A 12,226-nucleotide genomic window follows, 5' to 3' on the forward strand; every position below is an offset into this window, starting at 1 on the left:
CCTCCGTCGGCCTGAGGCCTGCCTGCGCTGCTAACCGCGGCTGCTTGTTTGGTGTTTTTCAGCAAGCCAAGATGGAGTATGAGTGGAAGCCCGACGAACAGGGGCTTCAGCAAATCCTGCAGCTGCTCAAGGAGTCCCAGTCCCCTGACACCACCACGCAGAGAGCTGTGCAACAAGTATCCTTGGTCAAGGCCTACACCGCGCGGGCGGGTGGGACAGGCAAAGCGGGTAGGCCGGGGGCACAGGGTGTGGGCGGCGCGGCCATAGGCCGGCGCTGCGGCGGCCAGGCCTGCCCGAGGAGCCGCCATAGTGAGTGCTGTGGGCTGAGCCTCCGCCGAAGCGGGTGACAGTGGCGCGGCGTTTGAACTGCCGAGGCGGCCTATGGGCCGCGGGGCCGCCTTCCCCTGCCGGGATCCCGGGCACCTGTTGCGAGCCCAGAGCCAAGGTTCATATTTTTCTTTTTAAAGCCCTGGTGTGGTTGCTTCGGTTTCTGCTGCTTTCCCAGGTTACCCCACGCTGGGCAGCTGCCAGAGCCCAGCCCTCGGCCGCGGCGGATCCCGCCGAGAGGGCTGGAGCAGGGGGGCCGCTGCCCGCTGGGCTGAGTTGGCGGTGCGGCGCGGGGTACCCGTCTCCCTTGCGGCAAAGCGGGAGTGAGCAGGGGCTTCCTAAACTAATCTGGCGCTGGGATTCGAGGCGAAAGCCGTAGCCGTTGGGAGGAGTGTCCCTGGTGGAGTCGCTGCCTGCACGCTCTCGTTGGCCTGCTTGCTCTGACACTGTATTTTGCTACGTTGTGAGGATTTCTCTGCTTGCCTAGAATCCTGAACCTGAAATACTGCTCGTTACACTCTACATTTCACGAGAAGAGGGAAATCTATCATATGTGGCTTCTTGTGCAGCTTTGCAGTTGCATTTTATGTTATTGTTGTGGATTGTTGATTTGTTGTTTGGGTGTCATGTCATTCCCTCCCCCAAGTCTCTCCTGATCATAAAAGTGATGAAATAGCAACGTTTTAAGGTACAAAGATTGAGAGAGGAACATTTTGCATTAAGACTAATAGAAGCGTAAGGCTTGCAAAATAAAGCTCTCATCTACCATTCCCTACTCCTTGAGCTAACTATATAAGTGCTTTAAAATATCTAGAAGTTCTGAAAGGTTATCCTCTTGTGAAGGATATGAGTTTAGTATCTTGATCCCTTTTTAAGGCAGTTGCTTGAAGGTCTTCACAGAAAGCAACAGAATTCATTTATGTAGGTAAGAAAATATATACATGTGTTATTTTAGGAGTTCAGCTTGAAGCCAAATTTGCTTGACTCCTCGGCTTTCCTAACAGATGCGGTCAAACTTTGGAAAGCTTCTGTTCTTATCTGAAAGGTGAAGGTAGTTTTCATCTTGTTCTTGCAGCTATGTTTCAGATTCTTAAGATGCCATTGCTTCCTTTGAAAAATACTATACAGAAGTGGCTAAGTGAAGCGTTCTGATAATGCCCCAAACCTAAACAGATGCTTTTCTTTAGTATTTCAAATACAAAAGTGTTTATAGCAGCAGTGTTTATAGTGTAGCTTTTATGTAAAATTACATTTTAAAGCCCTGCTTCAAATAACTTAAAGGCATCTGGCTTGTTTTTTGAAAAATAGCAGTGTACGTGTAGGATGGGCAATATAGGTGATGCTGCCTGTCTTTAAGATGGGTAGGAATTTACTGAACAAAAGTGCTGTTAACTGATGTTTGAAATTCTTCTTAAAAGGCAGTGGTAACTCCCTGCTGTGCTGAAATACCTGTGAGGTCCTCATATTTTGGCCTGTAAAGTGGACAGAGAGGTGTCACTCTAGAAAATAAGTTTGTGTACAGGAGGATTTTTTTGAGACCGTGAATAAGCATGAACTACTTGGTACAAATATCTGGACATTTACAATTAAACAGATTCTCACTGTTGAAAGCTCAGACTGTGGCTAGTTAGCATCATAAAAAATATATGATTAATATTAAAGTGAGTAGCTTATCAAAATCATAATAGCTGTTGTATTTTAATGCTGAAATGCTTTTATTTATTGTGGAGAAAAAAAATGACATATTATGGGATTGTGCCTCAGTAGATTTCTTTGGTTTGGCTGGTTTCTAAATGTAAATATTGAAATCTAAAACTGTACAGAGGAAGGTGGGAGGGGTTGGGGTTTTGGGTTGGTTTTTTTTTTTTTTTGGGGTGGGGATTTTCTTGGCTTTAAAAATATTTTAAAGTATCTATTAATCTCTGTGTCTGTCCCTGGATTCCTTTTTTCAGATTTCAACATAACTAAAAGCTAATGCTTCAGTATGAAAACTAAAGAAACTTTTCAGATTATAAGCTCACAACATACAGAGTATGAACAGTCATAGCTGTTTGAAATAACACAGTAGTACATAACTCAATAATCATAGTATTCAGAAAGCTATAAATGCTGTGTGTGAAGATTCAAATTTCCTTAACAGTTTCTCTCTTCAGAAACTTGAACAACTCAATCAGTATCCCGATTTCAACAACTACCTGATTTTTGTTCTTACAAAGTTAAAGTCTGAAGGTAAGTTCTTGAGTTATTGACTGTTTAACTTTTTTTTTCTTTCTTTTTTTTAAATTTATTTATCTTGAAAGAAATGCGAAACTGATTTCTATAGTCAGTTTGCTGGTTGGTTGATCTCCATAGTCATGTAGAACTCTTATCTTCTCAGGAGTCTTTGTGGAAAAAGATCTGATAACATGTTGGTGCTTGTAGTTTCAGTCTTGGAATAGATTCCATTCTAAATGTCCTATGAAATCTTCCCAGAAATGTGGGAGCATCACACTTCTATCAGACTATAGTGAAATTGTGGAATAACTCTGCATTTCATGGTGATGAATCATGACTATACACATTATAAAATGTACTGCTAAATCCAGTTGTGATCATGATCTCCCTAGTAATCAACCTGTTTAGTGCATGATCTTCAAAATATTTGAGTTGTCCAAAGATTATATCTGTCAGTCTTCATTCTCGAGTCTTAATTCTAATAAAATGTAGTTAGTTACTGTTGGCTTATTTTAAGGGACGTTAGTACAAACTGTTTATGGCATACTGTGTAGCCTCTTCCAGTTGGTAAATTCAGGCAATTCCTTAGTAATGATCAGGGTGTGTGAAAGAGTAGCTGTAGTACACTGGAAAGAAACTGATTTGTGAGGTCTTTACCAGTGAGAGAGACTTATTTCAAGATCTGTTTTGGCACATCTTCTGTCTTTACATTTGTTTGTACTTAATGTGTTTGATTTTTCAGGGGGGTGTTTGTTTTTGTGTTGTTTTATTTTCCTTAGTGTCCTGCTACCAGTGCTTTTTCTGCCTTCGAGTGCTTCACCTCTGAGTTTTTGAATGCTTGCTTTTTTCACTTTGAATTAGATTTTACTTACTTTGAATGTTACAGGGCCACATGTATCAGCAAGAACATTTATATTATGTTTGAACTAGTGTTTTGGTTGTGCTGTCAGCTTACTTTGGGAGGAAGGAAAGAGAGAGGAGGAAAGTATATTTTCATATTTGAAGGCTGGAGTATATCCAAATGTTTTTGTGTGTTCTGTGTAGGAAATCTGATAATCTTTAAGGCCTTGGGAGAATACCTCAAGGTTGAGAGAGAGAGCACTTTCAAGACCTGAATCAGCCAGGATATTAAATTTTTGAGCAAGGTGCTAGTGTAGATATAAAGTATTCAATACTAACTTGTTGATATGTATGCTGTCATACTTAAATTGCTCATATGCTTTATACCATTAACAGAAAAATGGAAAATGGAGTAAGTCTGGTTGTGGGATTTGGAGTTTGTATAAAGGATATGGTGAAAGGGTTGCTCCATATCTCTCCCCCTCAAATATATTTTCTAACACTGCCGTACTTGCTAATTTCCCTTTCTTCATTCTGTTCACCACTTGAGGTTCTAGATATTGATGTGTGTTTAGTGATGTGTCAGAATCTCTTTCCAAAAGCTCTCCTTAGATTATCTGATACTTTTTTTTTTTTTCCCCCCCCATCTTAATGTTTACATGCATCAGTCTGTCAGGAATGGACTGAAGGGTAGGAGATGCTGACCATTGCAAAATGGTTGTTTTAAAGTATTTAATATTGGGGGGTGGGTGTTGTGGTTTAACCCCAGCCAGCATGATGTCACATGGTCTGGAATATCCCTTTGGTCAGTTGGGGTCAGCTGTCCCAGCTGTGTCCCCTCCCAGCTTGTGCACCCTCCAGCCTGCTCGCTGGTGGGTATGAGGAGCAGAAAAGGCCTTGATGGCTTAGCAACGACTAAAAACACCAGTGTGCTATACTGGCAGAGGTGTTTGGGATCAGACTACACTGATATCTCACAGGTACATCAGGTAGGTCTTCTGTGAGACTACTGAGAAGCAGCTGTTGCTTCAGAGAAGCTCATCCTGCATCAGTGACATTTTTAGTCATAATCTTTTGTCCAAGGCAGCTGTTTTCAACTTTGTATTTCTAGTTCGGGAAACCCGGACTATTGAAGGTGCCATAACTGAGTCCAGTGTTGATGCTTTTCATAGTACTTGTCAAGTTCCAAATATTCTGTTACCTTGCTTGGGTAGGACTAATGAGGGATGACAGATTTACTTTGAATCCAACCAACAGCCCTCTGTTGTCCCTCATTATTCCTGCCGAAGCAAGGTACTGCTATTCAGTAGTTACAATACTCTTGCATCCTCTTTTGGACCAGTAGGGGAAAACGTACTGAAGACAGTTATCTACCTGATGAGTCCATCACAACTAGGAAAGTATTCTTTCCTCTCACCTCCCGAGGAGGATTCTGTTGGCAGTCTATTCTACAGCCTTGCCAAGGTTGTTGGCTAGGGGAAAGAGCTAGTGTGCTTTACACCACAGACCAAAGTAGAGATATTTGTACTGTTGGAAGTTCATGCTTTTGTTATAGCCATACTGTTCCAGCAGGAGGAGCCATGGAAATAAGCTTCTAACATCACTGACAGCTTATTTAATGGAACTTAAGGTGGTTTGATAGCTAGTGCATGACAGTACTTTGATAGCAGGTGTGACTAACCTTTGATTCAGTTTTTGCCACTGTTGAAATAGCTGCTGAGAAAACTGTGCTTAAAGAACCATTTAGGTGACAGCTCTTGAATGTGGGAATTCTGTAATGGTTGATTAAAATGTGTGTTAATGTCCCGATTCTGGCAGGGATAGGGTTAATTCTCCCCAGGCTCTGGCAGGGACACAGGTATCCCATCCCATGTGAGCTATGCCCAGGGGGTAGCCTAGAGCTGGCCGGGGGAGGGGCCAGGAAGTCCCTGCTGGAGAGCAGGGCTGGGGGCTCACGGGTCCAGTCTTCGAGCAGTGGTATCACAATCGTGGTTGTATATTCCTCTCTCAGTGTTATTGTTGTTGTTTTCCTGCTCCCTTTGCTGTTTTGTTAAACTGCCTTTGTCTCAACCCACGAGTGTTGCCTTTTCCTTCCCATTCTCCCTTCTCGGTCCTGGGGTGGTGGCTGCGTGGCTTTTTGTTCCCGGCTGAGGCTAAACCATGACAGTTAAATACTCTTATTTTACTGCGATGGAGGTTGTACCAAGGTGCCTGCAGAGGCATAAGACTCAGGCCAAAGACAAATAACTTTGCAAGCAAACTTTTATTTGCAAACAAATAACTTTGCTTACAAAGCTGACTGTTTAACTGAGGCCTACCTCTAAGATATCTTATGTGTAGGTTAGGGTTTTGATTTGGTTTAGCACCAGAGGTATTACTTTTCAATTGAAAAAAGTGTAATTATTTTTTTTCCTCCAGTGTTAGCTTTATCAGGTTCCTGTGTCTGAATGCCCGTGACTTGCTGGATTTAGGTCTGTTGTGGTACTCCTATGTATATATGTGGTGTTTTTTCTGTTTTTAAACTTCTGTGGGCTTTAAGCTGTCACAGAATCACGGAATGATAGGGGTTGGAAGGGACCTCTGGAGATCATCTAGTCCAACTCCCCTGCCAGAGCAGGGTCACCCAGAGCAGGTTGCACAGGAACATGTCCAGGTGGGTTTTGAATGTCTCCAGAGAAGGAGACTCCACCACTCCCCTGGGCAGCCTATTCCAGTGCTCTGCCACCCTCAAAATAAAGAAGTTCCTCCTCATGTTTAGGTGGAACTATCAATGTTCAAGTTTGTGCCCATTTCTTCTTGTCCTGTCGCTGGGCACCACTGAAAAAAGACTGGCCCCATCCTCTTGACACCCACCCTTTAAGTATTTATAAGCATTGATCAGATCCCCCCTCAGCCTTCTCTCCCCCAGACTTAAAAGGCCCAAGTCCCTCAGCCTCTCTTCATAAAGGAGATGCTCCAGGCCCCTAATCATCTTTGTAGTCCTTTGCTGTACCCTCTCCAGCAGTTGCCTGTCCTTCTTGAACTGGGGAGCCCAGAACTGGACACAGTACTCCAGATGGGGCCTCACCAGGGCAGAGTAGAGGGGGAGGATAACCTCTCTCGACCTGCTGGTCACACTCTTCCTGATGCACCCCAGGATGCCATTGGCCTTCTTGGCCACAAGGGCACATTGCTGCCTCATGGTCATCTTCTTGTCCACCAGGACTCCCAGGTCTTTCTCCTCAGAGGTGCACTCCAGCAGGTCAGCCCCCAACCTGTACTGGTGCATGGGGTTATTCCTCCCCAGGTGCAGCACCCTACACTTGCCCTTGTTGAATTTCATCAGGTTCCTCTCTGCCCAACTCTCCAGCCTGTCCAGGTCTCCCTGTATGGCAGCACAGCCTTCTGGTGTGTCAGCCACTCCTCCCAGTTTTGTGTCATCAGCAAACTTGCTGAGGGTGCACTCCATCCCCTCATCCAGGTCATTGATGAATATATTGAAGAGGACTGGACCCAGTACTGACCCCTGGGGGACCCCACTTGTTACAGACCTCCAACCAGATTCTGTGCCCCTAATAACAACCCTCCGAGCTCTGCCATTCAGCCAGTTTTCAATCCACCTCACTGTCCATTCATCTAACCCACGCTTCCTAAGCTTACCTATGAGGATGCTGTGGGAGACTGTGTCAAAAGCCTTGCTGAAGTCAAGGTAGACAACATCCACCGCCCTGTCAAAACTTGTTAAGCTTGGGTCCTCCTGGAAACAGGTGTTGCCCTGCTATGATTTTATCAGTGGAAATATATGGCTTGGCCTGCAGCTATGGTATATGCATGTCTTAGCTTTAAGCGCTTCCTTTCTTTTTCTTTAAAGTACTGTGCATTTCTAAAGATAAGCCCTGATGTTACAAATATCACAGAATATAAAAAATATTGAGGAAAGGGTACGCAGTCCTGGAAGTCAGACAGTAGGCAAGCTGATGGAACAAAATATGACCCCAGGCCATTAAAGACTGAGGTATAGGTCTCTAGAAGGTACTTCCCAGGAGGCGTGGTGCTTGGAGATCTTCCTTAGTTGGGTGAGATGGAGTCCATATTAACTGTAAAATAGCTGAGTTAAAGAAGTTTGTTTTTACTAATTTGTTTGTAAATGAAATTTATGGTTTAGATGCTCTGTTAGCATAGCTGTTCCTTCTTGGTTTGGCAGGCATGAAACCTGGCAGATAATGTAATGGCACTGCCCTGCCTTAGTTTTGGGTTTTTTTATTTTGTTGTGGTTTTTTTGTTTGTTTGTGGTGGTGTTTTTTTTTAATGTCCCCTGAGCTGAGCTCAGAATCCTATAGGCCTTTCTTCTGTTACTGAGTTGTTTTCTGGAGTGTGTGCATGTTGGTGCTGCTGCTTCTCAGGTTGCTTCTTTATTTGTGTGTGGTGGGTTGACCCTGGCTGGCTGTCAGGTCCCCACCAAGCTGCTGTCACTCCCCCTCCTCAACTGGACAGGGGGAGAAAATATGACAAAAGGCTCGTGGCTCGAGATAAGGACAGGGAGATCACTCTGTTTTGTCAGGGGCAAAACAGACTTGACTCAGGGAAATTAATTTATTTCCAGTTAACACCAGAGCAGGATAACGAGAAATTATCCCCCACCCCTCCCTTCTTCCCAGGCTCAGCTTCACTCCTGATTCTTCTACCTCCTCCCCTTGAGTGGCACAGGGGGATGGGGAATGGGGGTTGTGGTCAGTTCATCACGTTGTTTCTGCCACTCCTTCCTCCTCGGGGGAGGACTCCTCACACTCTTCACCTGCTCCAGTGTGGGGTCCCTCTCATGGGAGACAGTTCTCCATGAACTTCTCCAACATGAGTCCTTCCCATGAGCTGCAGTTCTTCACAAACTGCTCCAGTGTGGGGTCTTTCCACAGGGTGCAGTCCTTCAGGAACAGTCTGTTCCAGCGTGGGTCCCCCACGGGGTCACAGGTCCTGCCAGCAAAACTGCTCCAGCGTGGGCTCCTCTCCACGGGGTCACAGATCCTGCCAGGAGCCTGCTCCACTGCAAGCTCTCCATGGGGTCACAGCTTCCTTCAGGCACATCCACCTGCTCTGGCGTGTGGTTCTCCACGGACTGCAGGTGGATATCTGCTCCTCCATGGGCTGCAGGGGGACAGCCTGCCTCACCATGGTCTTCACTGGGGGCTGCAGGGGAATCTCTGCTCTGGCACCTGGAGCACCTCCTCCCCCTCCTTCTTCACTGCCCTTGGTGTCTGCAGAGTTGTTTCTCTTGCATATTCTCACTTCTGTCTCCCAGCTGCTGTTGTGCAGCAGTTTCTACCCCTTCTTAAATATGTTCTCACAGAGGTGCTACCACCATCACTGATGGGCTCAGCTTTGGCCAACAGCGGGTCTGTCTTGGAGCTGGCTGGAACTGGCTCTGTCCAGCATGGGGGCAGCTTCTGGTGCCTTCTTACAGAAGCCACCCCTGCAGCCCCCCTGCTACTAAAGACTTTTCCACAAAAGCCCACTACGGTAGGGCAATTCTGTCAATTCCCTCCGACTTTCTTATTATTTTTAACCTGGAATTACACCTTGCTTTATCTCAGGCAGCATCCTGAACTTTGTGAATGAGAGGTGCATCTGGTGTATGCTAAATTATCAAAAGATGATGGCCATTGTCATTCACCAAGAATACTCTCCAATCTTCAGAAATTCAATTTGTTGGTTAGGGAGTATTGGGTGTGATGACTATCTCAGTCTTGCTATGATATTTTGTTGATGCAAGGTTGTATCTGCATACGTTGAGATGATGCTGTCTACTTGCATCAGCAGAGACTACTGTGTTGCCTCCTGGTAACATTTTTTTGTTGACCTCTGAAGGTAAACTAAATTGAGACTTTAATCTCTGCAGACTATTCCTGCTATGTTTATGCCTACATCCTTTCCTTGAATGCGGTCTTCACATCTCTGAGAGAGGAAAAATAGGAAGCTGACTTTATACAGTCTCAGACTTAACATGGCATTCTACTTAGCCTAATATGGCCTTCATGGTGGAGGATGTTTTGTATGAAAATTGCAAGAACAGAAATGGTGTCAAAGCTTACCATGTTTTAGGTAAGATATGACATACCTAATGCCTCTCTGCGTGGTGAATAAAAAACAGAACTACTGATGAGAGGATCTATTCTAGTGAAGATTCAGACTGTCCATCCTTATTGCCAAAACATATATGTCCTTTCTCAGATCTGCCTTTTATGCTTCTTAGATAAGAGATAGAGGACATGGTTAGTTTGCACACAGTTTTTGTAAAGTTTTGAGTTTGGCTTCTTTTCCCCATCCTTTAGGAGTGTTGTTGGGCTCTTGGCAGGACCTAGGCTAACAAGAACATGTATTGAGACAAATGCATGATGTTCCTGGTCGCTTTCGGCTGGCCCATATAGCCATAGTTATCTATCCTGTTGCACAAAGTCCTTGTGATCCTGATCTTGGATCATGTTTTAGTGATTGATTCTTCACTCAGTCCTAATGTGGGAACTCTAGTCTTTGGGTCTTACTAGAGTGTTATCTCAGTGGATTGATCATGGCCTGGTGTGAGGTATTCAATGATCAGAATCCTCAAGATGAACTTTTAGTCTGAAGGTGGATGAGCTGGGATTGAGAACATTGCTTGAGTTCTGCCTTTGTCGTTAGCTTTAAGGATTGCCTTTTAAGTTTATTTCCAAGGTGCTTTGGATTTTTAAAACCAGTTGAAGATATAGCAGCGTCTTTGCAACTCGTTCTTGTTCTTATGATGACTTAGTCATTCAGAGTACCTTACTTTGACATAAAATATTACCATGGAGGAAAGTTCTGTCCCCATCCTCCTCCAAGTTTTTGTTTCAATAGAAGTCACCACAGATGGTAATTTATTTTCTGGTAATAATGACACTATCAATTCATCTAGCCTTGCAAGCAGAATTTGAAATGGCTTTTTATAAATTGTTACTGGGATCCAAAGCAGTCTTGTGGGTTTGTGAATGTTTTCTGATGAGTGTTGGAATTTAAATTTGATCTGGACAGTAGTTTTCATGAGTCCATTCCATTCTGAACTTTCTTGGTGTTGAAAGATCTTTGAAACTGAGCAAGAAAATGACCATTGTGCGAGGTCAGGTGTTGATCAACCAGCTTCCAATTTCAGGAAGGTATTTTTGATAAGCAGGATTAATCCTGAAAAGGGGTTCAGCAGCTTTAACTGTTTAACTAAAACAAATTCCCCTTTACTACCACCCTCGATACCATCATCCCACACAATGTCATTATTAAATAGACTAAAATAACTGCTGAGGAGTGAATCTAATCAGAATACAATTCAGAAGTCAAGTCAGAGTAATGTAGCCCTACAGTTTAAAATGCTGCATATCATATGTAGTGTCCTACTTAAACAACAGCGAAACATTTTTTCCCCTTAAATTCAGATACATTAAGAACTACAAAAAGAAATTAAGCCTGACTGTTTTAGTAATCAATGCATAAAGTAATTGAGGTACATAAATATCTTAAGGGAAACCAAGTTATGAGATAGTGGTCTGATCTGACAAAATTCATTAAAAAATGCGTTTCCCCCCAATAGCTAATTCTTCCTTTTCATGCTTCTGTATAGATACTGTAATGCAGATTTAAGGAAAATGCTTCTCCTAAGTAGTTCTATGGCATATGTACCACGTGTGAGAAGTGATAGATTTTTATTTCTTCATTTAAGAGTCTTGAAATAAACTTTGAAGTTATCCAGTGGATTGTGTTATGCAATTCAGTGCTTTGGGAATGCTTTCTTGAAACTTTTATTCTGAGCATCCAGAATGAGTGGAGTATGGGATCTCCAATATCTCTTTCCCTATCCCTGAAGCCCATAATAGGAAAGCATTGAAAAAGAACAGGTACAGTAACAAGGTTCTTGATTGTAGTACCTGTTTACTAGCTCAGTGCCTTCATGTACTTAATCGTATTGGTTTAAGTTCTTCAAAGGTGCCATTTACTGTAAGCAAAGTCATTTTGGGGGTGAGTTTTGAAATGTTTTCTCAAGTGGCTTGTGGACAGAAGGGACAGAAGTTTTCAGGCTTTGCCTTGATTCTTAAGGTTATCAGACTTTTCAGACTTTTTGTTTGGTTTTGTTTGCTGTGCTGCCTTCTGAAGTTCAGGTAGTCTTTGGTAAGGTCTGTTTTGGCCCCTTTTTTTTTTTTTGGTAAGTTGGAAATATTTAGCCAGCTCTTTGAAGTCTTTAGCCTTTCCTTAGTATAATTTAAGAGCTGAACATAGTTGACTGTAAGGGGTATTTCTTTGTATACTTTTGTTAAGTCAAATTCTCCTACTCTATGATGTTTGCTTTGTTGTTTCTCGTGTCAGTTCTAAGTGTACTTAAAATGCCAGTATCAAGCATCCCTGTTGTGCAGTGTTTCCTTAGAGAAAGGGAAGGTGTCGCTAGTGTGATTTCTAAATGCGCTTCTGTCCACCAAGTAGTACTTGATTCAGTGCAGTTCTGAGGCACTCAAGCATAGCATTTGTTTTACCGTGCCTTTTCATCCTCTCTTACTTGGAACATAACTTTCTGGATTGCTAAAAGAAATGGGCAACTGGGATGAGGATAGTGTTTATCCATTCACAGATTGTGATATAATGATTATGAGCGTGGCTCATATTTTGCCCTGTTACGCTTGTGATATTGGCAAATTTAAATGTTAGGGTAAAACTCTTTTTAAAGCAAAACTGCTCTGTCTGCTGATTTCAGTCTCAAAGCTGTTAAGTCTTTTTTTAGAAATCAGCTGTCATTTTGCATGTTTTAACTAGTGATATGGATTTAATACGTACAGATACAAACCCAGATACATTACTAGTGTCACTGTTATGCATG

General features: G+C 43.2%; 1 protein-coding gene across 1 annotated transcript in view; it reads left to right on the forward strand.

Moving 5' to 3' along the window:
* LOC141476786 (transportin-1-like) overlaps positions 1–12,226 on the forward strand; it is a 96,657-nt gene that overhangs the window by 5,762 nt on the left and 78,669 nt on the right. Inside the window, exons 2-3 of the mRNA XM_074165587.1 lie at positions 63–176; positions 2,481–2,556. Of these exons, the coding sequence (XP_074021688.1) occupies positions 63–176; positions 2,481–2,556 (190 nt within the window). The remainder of the gene's footprint in view (positions 1–62; positions 177–2,480; positions 2,557–12,226) is intronic.

This window comes from Numenius arquata, chromosome W (assembly GCF_964106895.1).
Source record: "Numenius arquata chromosome W, bNumArq3.hap1.1, whole genome shotgun sequence".
NCBI classification, from domain to species: Eukaryota; Metazoa; Chordata; class Aves; order Charadriiformes; family Scolopacidae; genus Numenius; species Numenius arquata.